This window comes from Rhinopithecus roxellana, chromosome 4, assembly GCF_007565055.1.
Source record: "Rhinopithecus roxellana isolate Shanxi Qingling chromosome 4, ASM756505v1, whole genome shotgun sequence".
In the NCBI taxonomy this organism is placed as follows: Eukaryota; Metazoa; Chordata; class Mammalia; order Primates; family Cercopithecidae; genus Rhinopithecus; species Rhinopithecus roxellana.
Window position 1 is genome coordinate 85,300,609 of NC_044552.1, and position 21,675 is coordinate 85,322,283.

The 21,675-nt window shown below is 42.2% G+C and overlaps 1 protein-coding gene across 2 annotated transcripts; it reads right to left on the minus strand.

Moving 5' to 3' along the window:
- On the minus strand, positions 1 to 20,437 carry KHDC1 (KH domain containing 1). Of its 2 annotated transcripts, XM_030929057.1 has the most exons (5): positions 20,068 to 20,148; positions 18,555 to 18,576; positions 1,094 to 1,218; positions 743 to 925; positions 1 to 417 (listed from the first exon to the last, which is right to left on the minus strand). In XM_030929057.1, exons 3-5 carry the CDS (start codon positions 1,203 to 1,205, stop codon positions 218 to 220), a joined length of 495 nt encoding a protein of 164 aa, XP_030784917.1. In that variant the 5' UTR covers positions 1,206 to 1,218; positions 18,555 to 18,576; positions 20,068 to 20,148; the 3' UTR covers positions 1 to 217. The 2 variants fall into 2 exon arrangements, with proteins under 2 accessions (XP_030784917.1, XP_010370511.1); XM_010372209.1 differs by lacking the exon at positions 18,555 to 18,576 and having other exon boundaries at positions 20,068 to 20,437.
- Positions 20,438 to 21,675: the final 1,238 nt, after the last annotated feature.

Below are 21,675 nucleotides of genomic sequence, written 5' to 3' on the forward strand. Positions count from 1 at the left end.
TTTGCATCATAGGTAGCTTATTTTATTGGATTGCTTTGCCAATAACACTTTCTTACATTCAGGAGACTTCCCTCAGACACATGTCTACAAGACCTGAGAGGGACAGGTCCCAGCCACAAATTCACACTTTCTTCAGTATCTTTCATGTCTTTCTCACCAAAAGCGAAGCCAAGACTTCTCCTCTCATCCCCGCTTCCCAGGGGAGATCAGTCCTTAATTACGGATACAGTGAACTCAAATGGAATCCCGAACAACCAATCGCTTGGTAAGGGGAAGGCTGAGGAACGCTAAGACAGATGGTTCCACTTATCCTGGGAGCCAAAGACAGGTCTCCAGTGTACGGTGGCACGCTAATGGAGGTGACCAGGTCATCATTGGTCAGGGGCTGGCTTCGGACATGTTCCAGCATCTCCAGGCCTGCAAAAGATGTGCCCAGGGCTAATGAACCAGGGCCCATAACTGGGGCCCACTGGCAGGCCTGGACTCCATCAGGGAGGCTGCAGGGAGGATGTCACTCCAGCCCAGGCCTTCCAAGGTAACCCATTTACACCTCCCAGCTACCTTCTCCACCTTAAGCAATCTCATGCCACAAAAACAATGAGCACTTTTCTTCCCAATGGACTCTGGGAAGCACCTGGATTCCCTAGCCACAAAGGGATTCTTCAAGAATCCAAGATGCCACACAACTTAACCAGAACTCCACCACCAAGTCCAAAACCACAGTTCAGCTAAGAATACCTACCTCGAGCATGATGATAGGAGTCCTGGCTCCCCACGCAACAGAACATGTGCAGCAGCCACTGCCTTGCCCTATGTGGTCCGACTACAGTCACACGAGTCTGGCCTGTAGCTGTGAACCAACTCTCCAGCTGAATAAGGGTGTGGCTGTGCACCTCAATGCAGCGAAGGTATGTGTCACCATGCCCTGTGAGCATAAGAGGTGAGAGGAGTGTCTGTCAAGCACAAGCCCTTAGGGAATGGGGAGGTGGCTTTCAGGGTAGGAATATGTGACTGATAAAGGTGGGAGGGGACAGGAAGAGTGAAAACTGAGAAGACAAGGATTAAGGCGGGGACCTTAGCAAGGGCCACTCACCGAAGATGAGCTCCTCCTGGTCCTCTTCCATGTGGAACACCATTGGAGCATGAAAGTTTTCAGGCAGGGTCCACCACGGCTTCTTGCTGAGAGCACTAGTTCCCATGTCCATGCTCTGCTCCAACCTGATACAGAATAAGGACAAGTCCAAGCAATTGGTTAGCAAAAGACTTGGAAAAGTGAGGGAGGGCCTAGGCTCTGTCCTTAACATAGGAACCTAACAACCTGCCCCTTGAACTACCTTAGGGTGAGCGTACAATCCCGGTAGCTCTTCCCAAAATAATTCATTCCAAGTAATTATCTGTTCTGAGCTTAATCCCTTCATGCCAAACTTAATCTTATTTGATTAGTGCTTGCCTTTCTGATGCCCCAGAATCAAAATATTTCTTCACTCTAAATCCAAAGGATTTGGGAGCAGATCTACTGGGTATGAACCAGGGCAGGGGTTGAAAGATGGAGGTGCAGGAAGTCTCCAAATGGGCTCTCTAGATTTGCACAGGTGCTGGCAGTCACCCAGTGACCACACGGTGTATTCCAACAAGACGGAGTTTGGTGTGCTGCATCAAGGGAGAGCAAACAACATAGGAAAATAAACTTTACACAAACAGAAGAGTGTTGTAGGGAGCTGATTGTAGAAGTCAAATAGGTGAATCTAAGAAGTGTTTAGGGAGTAGGGGCCAGTTTTCTAAAATGGGGCAATTTGGTGATGATCCTGGTAAATTTATCTAGGAAGGGAAGTAAAAAGATTAATGTGGTCTTCATTGCAGAATGTTCTCTCTCTCTGGTTTCAAATATAGTTACAGATGGACTTTCTACATCTTGTTGCGTGACAATCACTGAGCAACCTTGACTGGTTAAAATATTTAGCAGGAGATGTTTATGTTTGGTAGGGAAGATTCAACTATGCCTCTCAGCTCCCAACTACAAGTTCCTAGGTGCTTTTTCACTCTTCAGCCTCCCCTTTTGACCAAAGACAAAGTCAGCCATCAGGACTTTCATCTGGGGGTTCAGATCTACACCACTGTCAGAATCCACTTGTCACAAGTTTATCCGGAGAACGTTCTCTGCATCTGCATACAGTTGGTCCCTCATGTACATTTTTTGCAAAAGATACATAGTGAATGTATAATGACTGCACAGTAGCATTTAAGGCTGAACAAGATGTACTAGTGAAATTCACGTAAGTAATGGAAACAAAATAGCTATTAATCCTAGCAATAGGTTGCAAAAACAAATAAATAGATTTCAAAACCAGACCATGAAATCATGTCCCAACTCCATCTGAATCTGTTCTAGAGAGACAGGTAGTCTTTTAACTTTGCCATAAAACTGTTCTGCCTGAACAGTAATGTTTTAGGGAGGTGCTGCAAACAGCATTTGCTATCAAACAAAAGCTGTCCTTGGCTAGCCAAGAAGAAACCAAAAACTATGAAATCATTCAAAACCACCATGAAACTTTAATTTAAACTAGGCTACTGGACCTCCAGAAAAGAAGCAGTGTCATCTATTGATTTCTGCTGGGACCAGAGACACATTTTGGATCACCTTTTCTAGTCATATTATTCCTATTACTGGAATTGGAGCTCCCAGAATATAGATGAAGAGGGAGGCAGTCATCTCTCCTGGAAGGTCTCCTGAATAGTCCATACTTGCCTCATTTTAGGTCTGGGTACCTTTCTCAGAGAAACATCATTTCCTATAGGAGTAGATGTTTAAAATATTGAAAAATATTATTAATATAATAGTCTAAAACTCACTCCATATTACACTAGATAAGTTTGTATAATGATCAAGTGACCTGATATCCACATAAAAAGTAGTGCCTTAGTGCTGCACAAACTGAAAGGGGTATGGGGTGTGTAAGTGTCATTTATCACAGTGAGAGCAGGACAATTAATTCTTCAACATGTGAATATAGCTTGAGTGGAGGCTGGGGAGTCACTGAAGATTAAGGACTAACACTGCAAGGAGAGACTCAATACATTATTGCAATAATGTCAGCAGACATACTTTGTTGTTTCAGGTCAGTGTTCAATATTGATAAAACTGAAGGTAAAAATTAATACTGTCAGGAAAATTCAAATTCCAGAAGAAACCTATAGAAGAAAATTTGCCTTTTGAAGTGTTGAATACCTATTAAATTTTTGTTAGTGGAATCAGGTAGAGGATAAAAACTGCATTAGTCAGTTAGATTTAAAACAATAAATCAGGGAGTGGCGACTCATGCCTGTAATCATAGCACTTTGGGAGGCCAGGGCAGGGGGTTGGGGGTGGGGGATAAGCCAAGATTTTGAGACCAGATTGGGCAACAAAGCAAGACTTCATCTTTACTAAAAACTAAAAAAAATAGCCAGTTGAGGTGCTGTACAACTGTAGTCCCAGCTATTCGGGAGGCTGAGGTGGGAAAATTGCTTGAGCCTGCAGTGAGCTAGTATCACAGCACTACAGCCTAAGTGACAGAGCAAGACCCTGTCTCTTAAAATATAATGATAAAAATTTAAAAACAATAGCTATAGTCTGCAAAAAAAGCACAAGAAAGTTTTGCCTTTCCTTAGGTGGCATGGAAATTTTGTACTACAGAAGATTAAGATAAAATATAATTTGTGAAAGAATCTTAAAAACTGTTGGTTGGCCTCTAGGGGACAACTAGGCACTTTGATAACCAGAGCAAAATTTTTAAAGGAAGGCAAATATACCAGAACATATATCTTGTTTTATTGTCTTGGGTGAAAGTGTCTACTTGGTGTCATCAACAGCTTGATCTGAAGATATTGGTTTGGTTGTCTTCTTCCAAAGATCATTCTTCTGGAAGATACTTAAGAATCCTCAGTTTATGGTTCCTCAGTGAATTCCTTTCCATTGAGGACAAGGGTAGTTTTTCCTCTGATTTTTAGAAGTCTTTTCCAAAAGACTAAATCTTCAGATTTCTAGTCATGCAGAGACTAATTAGATGGATATTTGGGGAAGATTGTTGTTACCTATTAAAAGCTAGATGCATCCAATGAATCCTTTGTAGTATTTAGAAATGTGAGCTTGTGATATGGCAGAGTACAGGTTCAAGAAGTGAATTCCTAACTGCATGGAGTAGCCTATGGATCCCAGAAGGAGTTGCTATTGCCATTGAGGCTAATTAGCAATTCCCAAGCCATGGAAGTTCAAGTCTTGCAGAGCATTCTCAAATTTAGTGTTAGAATTCATTTTTTCTTTCTAATTGTTCTAAATATTCATTTGGTACAGCAAGTGTGTTTATTATTGTTAAAAGGCATTTTGGAGCTTTTTTTATAACAGTCACGGGAAACTGTGTGCCACACACACACCCCCACCACTCAATCACTGAAGAATACGTTGGAATTCCTTAGGTCCAGAATAACAGTCAGGCAATTTTATCAGCAAAACCTTGGCTGTCTATCAGGAATATCCTCAGTCCATTCTGGAGATAAGCAGACAATGACTAGAATGTATTTACAAACCATCAGTATGGCAACTGCTTTGGTTAGTGCTACTTGTTTAGCATGGTGGTAAATATTTCCTCAGGATTCCGGGTTATCAGACTTTGAATGAATCTCCATTTTATTATATGGCTACCCCCTTAAGTAACAGCAAGTTTCTAAAAGTTCTTTAATTTCTTGCCATTTTTAATGAGACTTCCACAAGAGGTCAGAAAAACCTCTTAATTTCCAAAGTTTTCTGATATGGAGCAACTCATTACATATCTACTGTCTATATAAATATTTGCTTTTTTTTTTTTTAGCAGGCCCCTCCACCACCCAGAAATATTACCTCTTTTAATCTCTCCCTCACTGAATGAAGGAGAACTATTCAGCCACTTGAGCTGATTTAACTTATGGGAGAAGGTCATACACCAACAGTACATTTAGAATCGTGATCGCATAGAATACTTGAAAAATTCTAGTTTACATTTCTAAACATTAATTATTAACAAGAAACATCAATATTTTAAAAAGAATTTTCCAAAATAGCTATAAAACACATGGACAGTTCCCTAAAACAGGTCAGATGATCACAAACACTCCCTTCTCAAGTAAGAGATGGAGAATTGTCATGAGAGTTAAGGAGGGCACTAACAAATCCCCAGGAACTTTAATTTACCCCATAAAGTATATGATGAATGTCACCAACTGATAAATGAAAAAGACATTTTCTTTTTTATAATCAAGGTCTTAACAGTTATATGCCAGTCTGTAAAATAAGCAAGATTTTTTAATTTTAGAAGTACACATCATTTTATTACAAATAACCTAAAAATTTTTTTTTCTTTTGACTTGTCAGTTTTTTATGTTTTTCTAAGCTTGGTAACCAAAAGAACACTCACAATATGTTTGAGTCATTCAAAATTTGCAGAATATCAAGCAAACCTGAATATTCCTTTTTATATATAAATTAAAAGTGCAAACATTTTTATTAACAGTGGTCATTCCAAGAAACCAAAACAAAAGGCATCCTAATAGTTTGGTTATTTTGCACACTGGGCTTGAATTTGAGGAAAAAAAAAAAAAGTCAACTTTTTTTTTCTTTTTTTTTTTTGTTTGAGACAGACTTTTGGTCTTTTCGCCCAGGCTGGAGTGCAATGGCATGATCTCGGCTCACTGTAACCTCTGCCTCCTGGGTTCAAGCAACTCTTCTGCCTCAGCCTCCTGAGTAGCTGGGATGACAGGCATGCACCACCACGCCCAGCTAATTTTTGTATTTTTAATAGAGACGGGGTTTCACCATGTTGGCCAGGCTGGTCTGGAACTCCTGACCTCAGGTGATCCACCCACCTGAGCCTCCCAAAGTGCTGGGATTACAGGCATGAGCCACAGCACCCAGGCCAACATGTTTTAGAATAGAGCAGTAGTGGTTAAAATGTATGCATTTGGGATGAATTTTGAGACAGAGCCCTCAGGACTTTCTGATTTCAAGATTTGGGGCAAGTAGCTCCAAAATAAAACATTTTTAAAAATTTGATTCCATATTTCCCCCAGTGTCTTTCCACCTCTTCGTCCTGTAGCTGTGACAGCAGCGACAGCAGTTACCCCAACCTGACGCTGCACCCTAGGTAATACCCATAAGCCCCCTCAGCTGAGCCCCTTTCTGTGCCCCACAGACATTCATCTTAAAGAATCAAATGGACGGCCGGGCCCGGTGGCTCACGCCTGTAATCCCAGCACTTTGGGAGTCCGAGGCAGGCAGATCACCTGAGGTCAGAAGTTCGAGACCAGCCTGGCCAGCATGGTGAAATCCCATCTCTACTAAAAACACAAAAATTAGCCGGGCATAGTGGCGTGCATCTGTAATCTCAGCTACTCGGGAGGCTGTAGTAGGAGAATCACTTGACCTGGGAGGTGGAGGTTGCAGTGAGTGGAGATTGCACCACTGCACTCCAGCTTGGGCAATAGAGCGAGAATCCAACTCAAAAAAAAAAAAAAAAAAAAGAATCAAGTGGAAGAGGTAGCCCCTTGCAAGAAGGAGATTAAGTCACACTTGCTGCTTCCTCTCAGTCAGAAAACGGGGTGTAGCAAGCTAGGACCACCAGGTGGCCCTGAGAAAACACTAACACCCACTCCTTTCCTGTTGCAGGCTGTTTCCCCAAGAGTGGAGAGAAATGTGAATGCCTCCAACAAGTCTGTTCAGGGACAGCAGTGGAGTCACAGACCTGGCACCAGGTCCTGGTCCTCCCTCCAGGTAAGGCAGCAAGACTGGCTACATTGGGTTTTGGTAGTGGGAGACAGACCTGAGGAGGGAGTCTGGATGGACTATTGTGAGAAATATGAGACCACACGTGCATCTCCTGGAAAATCATTTTGCACAGTCCTGAAATTGAGAGCTTGGAGCATCGCCTTCCTGCTCCCTCTTTTCTTCCCCTCTCCCATGTCTTCTACTTTAATCTGATGTTCCATTTTTCTCTTTCTCTCTCTCTGCTCTGTCTCTCCTCTCTGTCTCTGTCTCCTCTCTCTTCTCTCTCTCTCATCTTCCCTTCTTCCCCCTCCTTCCTCTCTCCCTCCTCCTGGTTTTCTTTCCCCTGTGAGAGGAGACTGCCTTTTCTCAGAGAAAAGACGTAGAGTGAAGTAAACAAAGATTTCTTTCTGTCCAGAGGGAAAAATAAGATAGAATATACGATCTGAGAAAATTAGAGTATAGAATGCAATTAAACAGAAAAGAGGTCGTTAACAAGATATCCCAGCCCCTTGGTCAGTGAGGGGAAGCATTAGGTGTGACTTAATCTCCCTATTCCAAGAGGCTACCTCTACCACTTGATTCTTTCAAATGAACAAATATTAACCAACAATCCAATTCACTTTCAATTGCTTAATTACTGGTCCTTTTAAGTGCCAACCATCTGACTTTTCCTGTTTCCATCTGTCCTGTGGAGCTATCTGGTATTGCGTATCAGTGTTAATGTCTGAACTTTAAGGGATTTTTTTGAAGAAAAAAATTATAAATAAATTATTACATTCCTGAGGTTTTCTGGTATGGCCTTTATGTTGGGAGGCAAAAAAAATAAAAAAAAGAAAAGGTAAAGTTTCAAAACATTTACTTATAAGTGACATCAGTGTTAACAGGACACTTGGATTTCTATTGAGAAAGCTAATCTTCTAGTTAGCTTTGTGTACATGTTGATAATCACTTTCTCAATTATTAACCCTTTGGTGAAATAAAGAAACCATTTCACTTTTGTGTTAAAGCTTAAAAAATAAAAAAATCCAGCTCACTAATGTGGTGGCTACCAGGAAGCTGAGGCAGGAGAATTGCTTGAACCCAGGAGTTCAAGGTGTGCTATGGTCATGCCATTGCACTCCAGCCGAGGTGAGAGTGAAACCCAGTCTCTTGAAAAAAAAAAAAAAAATTATATTCAACATTTAAAAATTACCTTTCAAAAACAACAAAGCGCTTACATACTGGGAAGGGGTGGCTGCCAGCTAGGGCCAGCTGGTGCCACTGGAAAAATTATTCATGCATAATTATCAAAATAATATTATCCAAAGTACCATATAGGACCACAGAGTCAGAGATAGTGTGCAGTTAAGTTGTCTAGTTGCTACTTATGCACAATCTTGGTTACCTCACATTTTAGAGCAATAAAAAAAAGGCAAGGTTTGCAAGTGTAACACATGGAGTAAGTAATTATCTTTATTTTGTATATTCATGGGAAAGTGCACACACACAGGAAGGAGAGGAGCCCTAGTGCTCTTGGCTTTGCCTGTCCCTGCTGGATGTGGACTCACAGCAAGACGGACACATCTGAAACCAAAAGTGTCAATAACTTTCTGATGGTAGAGGGGTTTTTATATGTGTTTTTATTTATTTTATTTACTTTTTTTTTTTTTTTTTTGAGACGGAGTCTCTTTCTGTCGCCCAGGCTGGAGTGCAGTGGCGCAATCTTGGCTCACTGCAAACTCTGCCTCCCGGGTTCACGCCATTCTCCTGCCTCAGCCTCCCGAGTAACTGGGACTACTGGCGCTTGCCACTGCGCCCAGCTAATTTATTGTATTTTTAGTAGAGTCAGGGTTTCACCGTGTTAGCCAGGATGGTCTTGATCTCCCGACCTCGTGATCCACCCGCCTCGGCCTCCCAAAGTGCTGGGATTACAGGCATGAGCCACCGCGCCCGGCCTATTTTTGTTTTTATTATTTTGTTTTGTTTTCAGAGACAGGGTCTTTCCCTATTGCCCAGGCCAGAGAGTAGTGTCGTGATCATAGCTCATTGCAGTCTCAAACTCCTAGGCTCAAGTGATCCTCCTGACTCAGCTGCCCAAAGCACTGGGATTATAGACATGAGACACTGCACCCAGCCTGATTGTAGAGTATTTAAAAAGCAGGAATATGTTAACAAATATGCACTCAAATAAAATATAGTTTCTATTGCATCCTACATGAGTTCTCAAGATTCCTTATACTTGAACAAATAGATAAATCGATGAGAAATTGACAGCTTCAAATGTATGGGTTTCATTTAGCATGGCTTCTCATGTTCCCAGGTCATAAATCCATTTCTTATTCAGTGGCTCCATCACTCTGTCAATCTCTGGCTGACCAGTTGCAGTTTTTCAACTCCCACATGACATCAAAACATAGAAAAAGAGAACTCTGCTTAGTGCTGATGGACACTAACTCCTAACATCAATTTAATTCCAGGTGATTAGACTAATCATGATAATCTAATTCCCCTTGCCAGTGATTGCTTTAGGAAATGGCACATGTCCCAGTTTTGAAATGAAGTAAAACCTAAAGGAGGCTTCCAGCAGAGGTTGTCTCATTTCTGAAGAGAGACACAAAAAAGAACTTGTCTCTTCTTTCCTTCTCACAGTGTTTATAGCAGGATATGATTTTGGAATCAGCTACAAGCATTTTGCTACCAACCTGAAGAGGAAGCCAACACAAAGTGGAAAGGGAGGCAAAGCAAGAAACTGAATGTGAGCCCTTGGCATAATATGCCTGGAATGCCTGCTATTGGCAATAATACGGTGCTTTAGTAGCATCCAACTGGACCAGTGTTTCCTATTACTTGCTGTTCAAAGCATGCTACATAATTCTGGTCCCTTTTACATACTTCTCTCATTTTGATTGAGCTCAATAATGTTCTACTTTCCAAGGAGGGAGAATGAACTGTAGGTAGCAATGTTTTATCACATAAAACCTCAAGAGTGAAAAGCACAAAGTATATCTTGATTATTTTCATTCATAAGCACTTTCAAAGTTATATAATATTAAGCATCAAATAATTTTTTTTTTTGAAATGGAGTCTCGCTCTGTTGCCCAGGCTGCAGTGCGGTGGCACAATCTTGACTCACTGCAACCTCCACCTCCCGGGTTCAAGGAATTCTCCTGCCTCAGCCTCCCGAGTAGCTGGGATTACAGGCGTGCTAATTTTTGTATTTTTAGTAGAAACAGGTTTTGCTATGTTGGCCAGGCTGGTATCATCAAACTCCTGACCTTAAGCGATCCACCCGCCTCGGCCTCCCAAAGTTCTGGGATTACAGGCTGAGCCACTGTGCCCACCCTAGCATCAAATAATTTATAATTAAAATGTATATGCAGTAGTTCTGGCCTTACTGAGTACCAAAAAACTAATATTATAGAAAAATCCTTACCACTTTACTGTGTAGCGAAAAATAAATAAATGAGAGAAAAAGTCCTATTTATACATTAAAAATCGAAGTCCTTCAGTTGGAATTCTCTTACTATGTAGCTTGCTGGAGAGAAATCCTATTAATACAACTAGTATGAAAAAGTCTGCAGTGATATTTCTATCAAACCTGAGAAAAAACACTGGGAATAGCTCCAATAAATTCAATAAAAGTCAAAAAATTATTCTCAAGGACACTAGACTTAATGTTGAATCAGAGAACCTATAGCGAACAAAAATACTATAGAAAGCCAATCATTGGCCCTCTAACCTAAACATATACCAGAAAAATATTTACATCTAATGCATAAAAAGTTTCAGTCCCATCTTAATTTTTAAGTATCACTGAATGTATACTGGAAAATATAAACATAAAAAGAAATGTTTCAATGTCTTCTATTTTCGACATGAGAAAACTCACATAATTGCAACTGTACTAAAACCATAGATTCAGCTATTTCGCACTCAAGGAAGTACAGAGTTCGATGACAAAAATAATTTAAATTAAATCATATCTTTTTTTAAAAAATGTTCTTTTTCTTTTTCTTTCTTTCTTTCTTTTTTTTTTTTTTGAGACAGGGTCTTGTTCTATCCTCCATGCTGGAGTACAGTAGCAAGATCACAGCTCACTGCACCCTTAGCCTTCCGGACTCATTCAATCCTCCCATCTCAGCCTCCTGAGTAGCCCAGGCTGATCTTGAACTACTGGGGTCAAGAGATTGGCCCATTTCAGCCTCCCAAAGTAGAGGGATTATAGGCATGAGCCACTGGGCCCAGGCCTTGGCCTAAATCATCCATTTTTTTTTATTTTTTATTTTTTTCCAACACGGTCTCACCCTGTCACTCAGGCTGGAGTGCAATGGTGGAATCTGGGCTCACTGCAACCTCTACCTCCCAGGCTCAAACAATTCTTATGCCTCAGCCTCCTGAGTAGCTGGCACTACAGGCCTGAGCCACCACACCCAGCTAATTTGCCTATTTTTTATAGAGATGGGGGTCTCCCTATGTTGCCCAGGCTGATCTCTAACTTGTGGGCTCAAGCAATCTGCCTCCTTAGCCTCCCAAACTGGAGGGATTACAGGTGTGAGCCACTGCGCCTGGCCCTAAATCATATCCTAATAATTATTTCACCGAAAATTTTTTTACAGATATCCAATGTATTTAGAGTAAATTAGCTCTTTTGGTAATTTAGAGCAATTGTCAGACAAACATTTTCTATAAAGGGCCGGACAGTAAATATTTTATACTCTGTGGCATGAAGTCTGTGTCAAAACCAGCCTCACTCAGGCCAGGTTCAATGGCTCACACCTGTAATCCTAGCACTTTGGGAGGCCAAGGCAGGCAGTTCACTTTGAACTCAGCAGTTGGAGACCAGCCTGGGCAACATGGCAAAACCCCATTTCTTCAAAAGACAATAAATAAATAAATAATAAATAAATAGAATTTTAAAAATTAAAAAAAAAATTAGCCAACCATGGTGGCTCATGCCTATAGTCACAGCTACTCAGGAGTCTGAGGCTGGAGAACAGTTTGAGACAGGTAAGCGAAGACTGCAGTGAGCTGAGATCATGCCACTGCACTGCAGCCTGGGCAACAGAGTGAGATCCTACCTCAAAAAAAAAAAAAAAAATTATCCACTCATCGAATGCAGTGCAAAAGGGGTCAGAGGCAATACATAAATGATGAGTACTGCTCTGTCCCAATAAAACTTTATTTATAAACACAAACTGAATTTTATATAATTTTATGTCATAAAAGATCATCCTTTTGATTTTTTAAACCATGTAAAAATTTTAAAATAATTCCTAAACTACAAGCTTTACAAAAAACAGGCATGAAAAAGGCTTAGTCCTATCCATGTATTAAATAGTACAATACTTCAATAAATAAAAGGCTATAATTTTATTAATGCATGAAAAGACCAATCAATGAAATAGAACAGAAAACCAAAAATACACCCACATATACACATAGAAATTTAATATTTAATAAAGGGGACAATTCAGATTACTGTGGAAAAGGCGGATTACTCAATCAAGGATTGAATTATCATTGGAATAAACAGGTTAACTTATTAAAAATCCATTTGAGGCCAGGTACAGTGGGGCACACCTGTAATCTCAGCACTCTGGGAAGTCAAGGAGGGAGGATCACTTGAGCCAAGGAGCTTGAGATCAGCCTGAGCAAGACGGTGAGACCTTGGCTCTACAAAAATAAAAATAATTGAAAAATTGGCCAGGCATAGTGGTCCATGCCTGTAGTCCCAGCTGCTCAGGAGATTGAGGTGGGAAGATAACTGGAGCCCAGGAATTTGAGGCTGCAGTGAGCTATGATCACACACACCACTGCACTCCAGCCTGGGTGGCAGAGTGAGGCTCTGTCTCCAAAAACAACAACGACAACAACAACAAACAATAAAATTAGATTTAAATATATATGTAAAATAATAAAAATTCATTTGAACTATACCTAACAACCTAAATCGAATCACAACTCAGGAACATCAAACATTTAAATGTAAAAAAGAAAACTCAAACTATACCAGAGGAAACCATTAGCAAATATCTTATAGTCATGGAATAAGGAGGGCATTCCTAAGAATGAAACAAAATCCACAGACAATAAATATAAAAAGATTCAGGCTGGGCACAGTGACTCATGCCTGTAATCCCAGCACTTTGGGAGGCCGAGGCGGGTGGATCACTTGAGGTCAGGAGTTTGAGAGCAGCCTGGCCAACATGGAGAAACCCCGTCTCTACTAAAAATACAAAAATTAGCCAGGCTTGGTGGTGCGTGCCTGTTATCCCAGCTCCTCGGGAGGCTGAGGCAGGAGAATCGCTTGAGGCGGGGGGCAGAGTTTGCAGTGAGCTGAAATTGGGCCACTGCACTGCAGCCTGGGCGACAGAACGAGACTCTGTCTTAAAATTTAAAAATAAATAAATAAATAAAAGACTACGCAGCTATAAGAAACTATGAGAAAGTATTTCTGCTCTAAAATGCAACCATCCACAAGATATATTAAGTTAAAAAATGGCAAGGTGCTAAAGAATGTACTGTATGATGCCATCTATATAGAAAAAAGAAGAAAAGAAATTGTGTTTGTGTATTTATCTGAGAACTAAGGGTACACAATAAATTAGAAACAGGTTTCTTACAGCTGGGCGCAGTGGCTCACTCCTATAATCCCAGCACTTTGGGAGGCCGAGGCGGGCGGATCACGAGGTCAGGAGATCGAGACCATCCTGGCTAACACGGTGAAACCCCACCTCTACTAAAAATACAAAAAATTAGCCGGGCATGGTGTCAGGTGCCTGTAGTCCCAGCTACTCGGGAGGCTGAGTCAAGAGAATGACCTGGGAGGTGGAGTTTGCAGTGAGCTGAGATTGCCCCACTGCACTCCAGGTTGAGGGACAAGAGCCAGAGTCCGTCTCAAAAAGAAAAACACACACAAAAAAGAAACAGGTTTCTTACAAGAAATGATACTGTATAACTGACAGACAGGATTTGGCGAGCATCTTTTTCATTAAAGACACTTTTTGAATTTTGAATGCAATAAAGATATTATATATTCAGAAAGCAAAATTTTAAATTCAAATGAAAATGACTTATCTGAATTTTTTTCAATTATTGGTTTACTAAAAAAGAAAAAATAAGTTTTTTTTTTTTTTTTTTTTTTTTGGAGACAGGGTCTCTCACTCGGTCACCCAGGCTGGAATGCAATAGTCAGATCTTGGCTCACTGCAGCCTCTGCCTCCTAGGTTCAAGCAATTCTCCCACTGCAGCCTCCCGAGTAGCTGGGATTATAGGGGCACGCCACCATGTCCAGATAATTTTTGCGTTTTTAATAGAGACAAGATTTCACCATGTTGGCCAGGCTGGTCTTGAACTCCTGACCTCAGGTGATCCACCCCCCCCCACCACCACCACTTCTTGGCCTCCCAAAGTGCTGGGATTACAGGCATTAGCCACCACTCCTGGCTTTTTTTTTTTTTTTTTTTTTTTTTTTTACCATTTTCCTCAAGAAAATGCTTCAGGCAAGCATCCTTTAGTGGGATCATTGCTTGCTGATCATTAGAAAGTGACAGGTCACACCAGGCACCATGGCTCATGCCTGCAATCCCAGCACTTTGGGAGGCCAAGGACAGGCAGATCACCTGAGGTCGGGAGTTCAAGACCAGCCTGGCCAACATAGTGAAACCCCATCTCTACTAAAAATACAAAAATTAACCGGTGCAGTGGCGGGCGCCTTTCATCCCAGCTACTCTGGAGGCTGAGGCTGGAGAATCGCTTGAACCTGGGAGGTGGAGGTTGCAGTGAGCCAAGATCGCACCACTGCACTCCAGCCTGGGTGACAGAGTGAGACCCTGTTTCAAAAAAAAAAAAAGTAATAGGTCAGACTCCTTAAACTACACTAAGTTTATACAGACCTTTATGAGAAGAAGTATCTTCTAGAAATTTGTGCAATAAAAACTAGCACAGAGCCATGATTGTCGAGCCTGAAGTTTGAATGGAGTTAGAAATACTGTGGTACCTTAGACAATCATGACATTCTTCCCAAGGAATGTTTAGTAAAATTAAAGCAGATTACTTTCCAAAGGTCAGGCTTATACATTTATCTCCTTAGGCTTAGTAATTTAGAATGTGCTTCACTCCTTTACAGGTCCTTTTTTATTCAATATTAGAATAAATTCCTAGCCATTAAGAAGACTTTCATTCATTTATTCAACAAATAATTATTTAGTGCCTACTATTCGGCAGGTGCTGTGCTAGGCCTCAGGAGCATTATAACATTGAACAATTCATTTCTTGAAAATAGCTTCATTGAACAACTGTTGAGTATATTATTTATAAACTTATAGAAAATATTATTCTCTCATTAAAAAATGGCCATTATGTGTAGACAATTTTTTTTTTTTTTTTGAGACGGAGTCTCACTGTGACGCCCAGGCTGGAGTGCAGTGGCACGATCTCGGCTCACTGCAAGCTCCGCCTCCCGGGTTCCCGCCATTCTCCCGCCTCAGCCTCCGAGTAGCTGGGACTACAGGCGCCCGCCACCGCGCCCGGCTAGTTTTTTGTATTTTTAGTAGAGACGGGGTTTCACCGTGTTAGCCAGGAGGGTCTCGATCTCCTGACCTCGTGATCCACCCGCCTCGGCCTCCCAAAGTGCTGGGATTACAGGCTTGAGCCACCGCGCCCGGCCATGTGTAGACAATTTTTATTGGCAGTCTGTGAACAATCTGAACTCTTTCAACATTTGCTTTATAGACTCGCTCCAGGTTTAGATATAAGTCAGTCAGGGAGTCTGGCGTTACAAATGATATTTGGTCATCAAAAAGCAGCAGGATAGAAAGTTCTTACAACTATTAACAGACAGTTTACCAATACGCAAGCATAATCTGCCAAACATAGCTGGTGTAACTGGTGACTTCACACTTTAGCACTGCACATTTTCTTCTCAGCCAAATATGTGACATTAATAACAAGATGGTAGGAGAAGGGTGCCTGTCAGTTGGTAAGACATTTCCACGTGTCTCATCTTATATAATCCACACTCCTGTTATCCCCATTTTACTATCAGGAAACTGATTTTAAGATAAGTTTCAATAGGTGTCTAACTAGTAAATGGTGGAGTTCGAACTGGAACCCAACTCTCCTTATGTTAAGGTTTATATTCTTTCTACTAAGGCATGGGCTTAATGTTTATAAAATAAAATGCTTTAAGTAAATTATCTAGAGGTGTACCTGAGTTAGCATAGTTAAAATTACCAGCAGACCCTTACCAAAAATTTCTCAAAGAAGGTTCTGACTAATATATATTAAAAGGCATGGCCAGTGGGGCACAGTGGCTCAAGCCTGTAATCCTAATACTTTGGGAGGCTGAGGCAGGCAGACAGCTTGAGCCCAAGAGTTTGAGACCAGCCTGGGCAACATGGTGAAACTCCATCTCTACAAAAAAATACAAAAACTAGCTGGGCATGGTGGCATGGACCTATAGTCCCAGCTACTTGAGAGGCTGAGGTGGGAAGATTGCTTGAGCCCAGGAGGTCAAGACTTCAGCGAACTTTCATCATACCACTCCAATCCAGCCTGGGTGACAGAGTTCCTCTCAAAAGAATAAACAAAAACAAAGAGCAAGGCATGGCCTTCCCTAGGAATTTGGTGTGGGGATTCTCTAACAGTAGCAACCAACTGAGGATGTCTGGGTTCTTGTTGGGAATTTTTTTTTTTTTTTTTTTTTTTTGAGACGAAGTCTCACTCTATCACCAGACTAGAGTGCAGTGCTATGATCTTGACTCACTGCAACCTCTGCCTCCCAGGTTCAAGAGATTCTTCTGCCTCAGCCTCCCAAGTAGCTGGGACTACAGGCGCACACTACCACATCCGGCTAATTTTTGCATTTTTAGTAGAGATAGGATTTCACCATGTTGGCCAGGACGGTCTCAATCTCCTGACCTCGTGATCCACCTGCCTCAGCCTCCCAAAGTGCTGGGATTACAGGTGTGAGTCACCAAGCCTGGCCCTTTCTGATTCTTGATTATAATTCATCTTTATGTTTTTGTTTTTGTTTTTGTTTTTTTTTGAGACGGAGTCTCGCTCTGTCGCCCAGGCTGGAGTGCAGTGGCCAGATCGCAGCTCACTGCAAGCTCCGCCTCCCGGGTTTACGCCATTCTCCCGCCTCAGCCTCCTGAGTAGCTGGGACTACAGGCGCCCGCCGCCACGCCCGGCTAGTTTTTTTTTGTATTTTTTTAGTAGAGACGAGGTTTCACAGTGTTAGTCAGGATGGTCTCGATCTCCTGACCTTGTGATCCGCCCGTCTCGGCCTCCCAAAGTGCTGGGATTACAGGCTTGAGCCACCGCGCCCGGCTAATTCATCTTTAAATAGTTAAGAGCAACTTGTGCTGTCTGATATTCATGGCCAAGTAAAACTCTTTGACCCTCAGACAAATATAGTATGATTTCATTATATATTAATTATCTAGGCCAGGCATGGTAGCTCACACCTGTACTCCCAGCACTCTGGGAGGCTGGGATTTTTACTGAGTCCAGGTCCCATCTTTCCTCATTTTGGAAGGCTTTCTGCTGACAAATCCAATATGCTTTTTTTTTTTTTCTTTTTTTTTGAGACGGAGTCTCGCTTTGTCACCCAGGCTGGAGTGCAGTGGCTATTCATAGGGGCAGTTATAGCGCACTAGCCTGGAGTTCCCGGGCTCAAGCCATCCTCCTGCCCTAGCTTCCTGAATAACTAGGACTACAGCCATGCACTACCACAACTGGCTACATCCAATTATTTTAAATTAGCTGGAAGAAGAAAGACATTGGGGTTCTTCTTACTTCCCCTTGAGAGGACCAGATCTGGTCCCCAATTTTTAGGACAAAAATATTTACATTCAGAAAGCCAAGAATAGATCAAAGGGAATGCAGAAGCAGTCACATACTAGTTAGATGCAGCAAGAAAGTCATCCTTTAGATTTATAAACTCCTTGTCATGTTGTTTCCTCTCTTGGCCCCTTCTCCACACTTTTAAACAAGCATGTTGTGGTCTAAGTTGAGAGCTTGACAAGGTTTTTCCTATGGTTGAGGCATCAAATTCTTTTGTAATTGAATCTATTCACCAGGGATAGTGTGAGCAAACCATGATCAAGCTCTTTTGTCTTTGTTCTAACTAGGCATTTACCATATAAACATAGTAAGAAACAAGCCCCTGCAAGTCTTTCTTTTTAACCAATTATCTGGCTGTTTCTCTTGCTGTAGTTCTGCCTTCATTAAAAGCTGTCCGGAGGGGAGGGCACAATCTTTGGAAGCATATCTAAGATGCCAATTTCTTTGCATTTCAGTGAAAAGTAAGTCATCAGGGTATTTGGGACATCTCTTCAAGCTTTTCTTGATGGTCAGTATCAGCATGGCCCCCTCCTTTCCAGCTTTCCTCATTCCTAGAGTCTGCTATTGTGCCTTTATACCTTGAAATTGGGGTATACCCATATATCCATATAAAAAACCTTTTTGTTTCTGTAGTCATTACAGGGGAGTCCAGTGTGATCTACAGAACAAACTGAAATCATTGTATCAAGACGTAACAAAGAATTAAGGGGAAGGGTCTGGGCTGGGAATGTTAATTAGCCCCTGACCCACCCTATCATCTTTCTCTAGTTCACAAAGATAACTGTCAATTTATCCTCAATGTTCAGAATAATGCCTAATACCTAGTAAGCAATCAACAAATATGTGTTTAGAGAATGAGTAAACTATTACCATAGTTTATTTACCTGCTGAAATTACATTTTTCTAATTTTAAACTATTATGCAAAAAAAATTTCCAGTTAAATATTTTGCATACCTCTTTTTGAACTCCTGTTTATCTGTAGAATAAAAAAGTTAAATTAGAATGTCTGAAGCAATGTTTTTCATTATAATCAATATTACTTCAAAGATTACTTAATTTTAATATTTTACTTCAATTAGTACCGCCAAATCTACCCCCAGCCCTGGCATTGGCTATCCTGGTTTATACTTCTACTAAGAATATTCACTTTTCCACAAAATTGATATTTTCAAATTTCAGTTTTAGCCAGTGTGGGAGAAAATGGATCTCTCTATTGTTTTGCTTTGCATGCCAGCAGTCACTAGCACAGTTAAGCATCTTCTTTATGTGGTCAGTTTTACTTCATTCTTACTTCTTCATCTATTGTCTATTTATACATTTGTCCATTTCTCTATATGGTTGTCTTTTTCTTATATATATTTGTTTTCACTGTCTATTCCAGATGTTAATTCTTTGTGCACTGTATGTTTCCTCTTTTGAAACTTTATTCATGGTATTTTTGTTCTATGGAACATTTTAGCCCATACTCTCACATCATGGAAGAGTAATTTCCTTGCAAACCTCTCGTCTACTCTTACTCAGTAGCATCAAATCCAGTTAATTCAAGTCTTACCCTCTATTCAGAGGAAATATAGTGTGGTGATTAGAAGCATAGGCTGAGCATGGTGGCTCACATCTGTAATCCCAGCACTTTGGAAGGCCGAGGTGGGCGGATCACCTGAGGTAAGGAGTTTGAGACCAGCCTGGCCAACATGGTGAAACCCCATCTCTACTAAAAATACAAAAATTAGCTGGGCATGGTGGCGCATGCCTGTAATCACAGCTACTTAAAAAAAAAAAAAAAAAAAAAAAAAAAGCATAGTCTCTGGGGCCAAACTGAGGTGCTCACGCAAAAGTTTTGCCACTTACTGTATAACCTTGGGCCACTTGCTTAACCTCTCTGAACCTCACTTGCCTTCTTTGTAAACCAGAGGTGATAACAGTATACCCATTTCATAGGGCTGTGGTGAGATCTAGATGAGTTAATACATTTAAAGAGCTTAGAAGTGTCTGGTGCATAGCAAGTGCAACATAAATGTTAAACCTTTCCTGCCCTTTTCATCTGCTCCTCCTTTTCCTTTTTTCCTGTTACAGCTTTCCTTCTTTTTTCCTATTTCCTCACTATGCCTTTGCTGGAATACTAAAAAGAAACTACTGGTCCAACAGCAGGCAACACCTCATGCCATTACTTTAAATGACTTCAAAATAATACAAATATATCCAGCATAATAGTTTACATTTTAAAGGTGTTACACCAATTTTGTTTTGAGAAGTGTCAACAAAACCTGTATTTCTTTTCTTTCTATAAGTTTAAAATGTCCCCAAATTAATTAACAATAGAGGAAAGTCAGGCTATGTTTTTTCTCTTTATACTGCTATCTCCTGTTTCCACTGTTTTTACACTTCTTTGCAGCCCAGTTTCCTTATCTGTAAGATATTCTTAGGATGAACTTAGTAAGAAATGTGCAAGAACTAGATGAAGACCCACCAGATAGGATGCTCTCTTGCAGACACGCAACTCACTGACTCAACCAATGAGGAAATTATCCCACAAAGCAGATAATCCTAATGGAGGGCAGAATTCAGGACTGAGCATCTCAGTGATGCCGCCGGGAACCCAGGCTTCTCTGTCCCTTCACCAGACTAACCGAGTTCGAGACCACACGGGGGTCAGGTAGCCAAGGTTGGGCTTGGTAGGAATGAAGGAGGTGAGGGTGGCGCTCTGCCGGCCTGGGCCACTCCCTGAGTAGGGCGGCGGCGGCAGCTACAGGCCCGGTCGATTGTGAGGAGACAGCAGTGCCTCCTGGGCCGCGCGCCCGACCATTCCCGGGGTCCCGGCTCGCGCCGCGCTAGGCGCGCTCGAGCGGAAGTGGCGGCGACCTCGCCGGAAGCGCGCGGCTGCGGCATGGGAAGCAACCGAAAGCGCTCCTCCCGCCTGCTCTGTGCAGGAGACCGCCTGCGCAGCCCACTGCCGGCGCCTGGAAAGCCCAGCAGCTCTTGAGTCCGGGAAGCAAGGGTGGGTGGAGGGAGGAGCCAGTGGCAAGGACCCAGACCTGGACGACCCCCAGTGCCGAGCCAGCGGAGCTGCTTGGTGAGTGGCTTCCAGGCGGCATCTCTTGCTCTCAGCCCGGAGGGGGTTTAGGGGACCCAGGCTGTGGGGCCGCCTCTTCCCATGCCTTCAGTTCACCCCGAGATGGGGTGAAAAACCCTAGAGACCCTCGGGAGTCTGTCCACCAAGGGAGGTCCAGACTCCCCTGGAATGTTGCCTGAGGCGGGGTGTCTGGGGGGGGGGGGGGAGGGCGGGGAGGTGATCCAGGCCCACCCTCTGCAGGGCACTTTAAACGCTCCACATCCCCAGTGAACAGCCTGTCACGCATCACACCGTGGTGTATTTGAGATCCCATCTGCCCCTTGGGCTGGAGGGAAATGAGTGTTCTTGGGTTTCTTGTCATTGCTTGCTGCCGATTCCATTTTACTCCTGTTGGTTTATGGCCTCAAACATGAATCTGAAGAATTTTGCCCTCTCTGGCAGTATTGGGAAGAAGATTCTTTTGTTCAAGTCGGTTTGAACAATTAGTTGGGAGTATTTACAAAAGGTCAGGCCGGGCACGGTGGCTCACACCTGTAATCCCAACACTTTGGGAGGCCAAATCGCAAGGATCGCTTGAGCCCAGGAGTTCGAGACCAGCTTGGGCAACAGAGGGAGACCTTGTCTCTACAAAAAATTTAAAAATTAGCTGGGCATGGTGGTGCATGCCTGTAGCCCCAGCTATACGGGAAGCTGAGGTGGGAGGATTGCTTGAGCCCGAAAGTTCGAGGCTGCTGTGAGCTGATATCGCACCACTGCATTCCAGCCCAGGCAACAAAGCAAGGCCCTGTCTAAGGTCGACTCTGCCACCTGGAAGGTATGGGACCTCGCAGTCTTCCCTAGGTTGCGTCTTTTTCACTGAAATCACAAAATCACTAAGGTAAGTAGGGAAGGGTCAAGATAGGTAACAGGAGTGAGGGGACACAGACACCAATAAAAGTTCTAACTTTGAGGACTTCTCCAGTATTCTTTTCATCCTAAAGCTTCTGGCCTATCAGCTAGTTCACA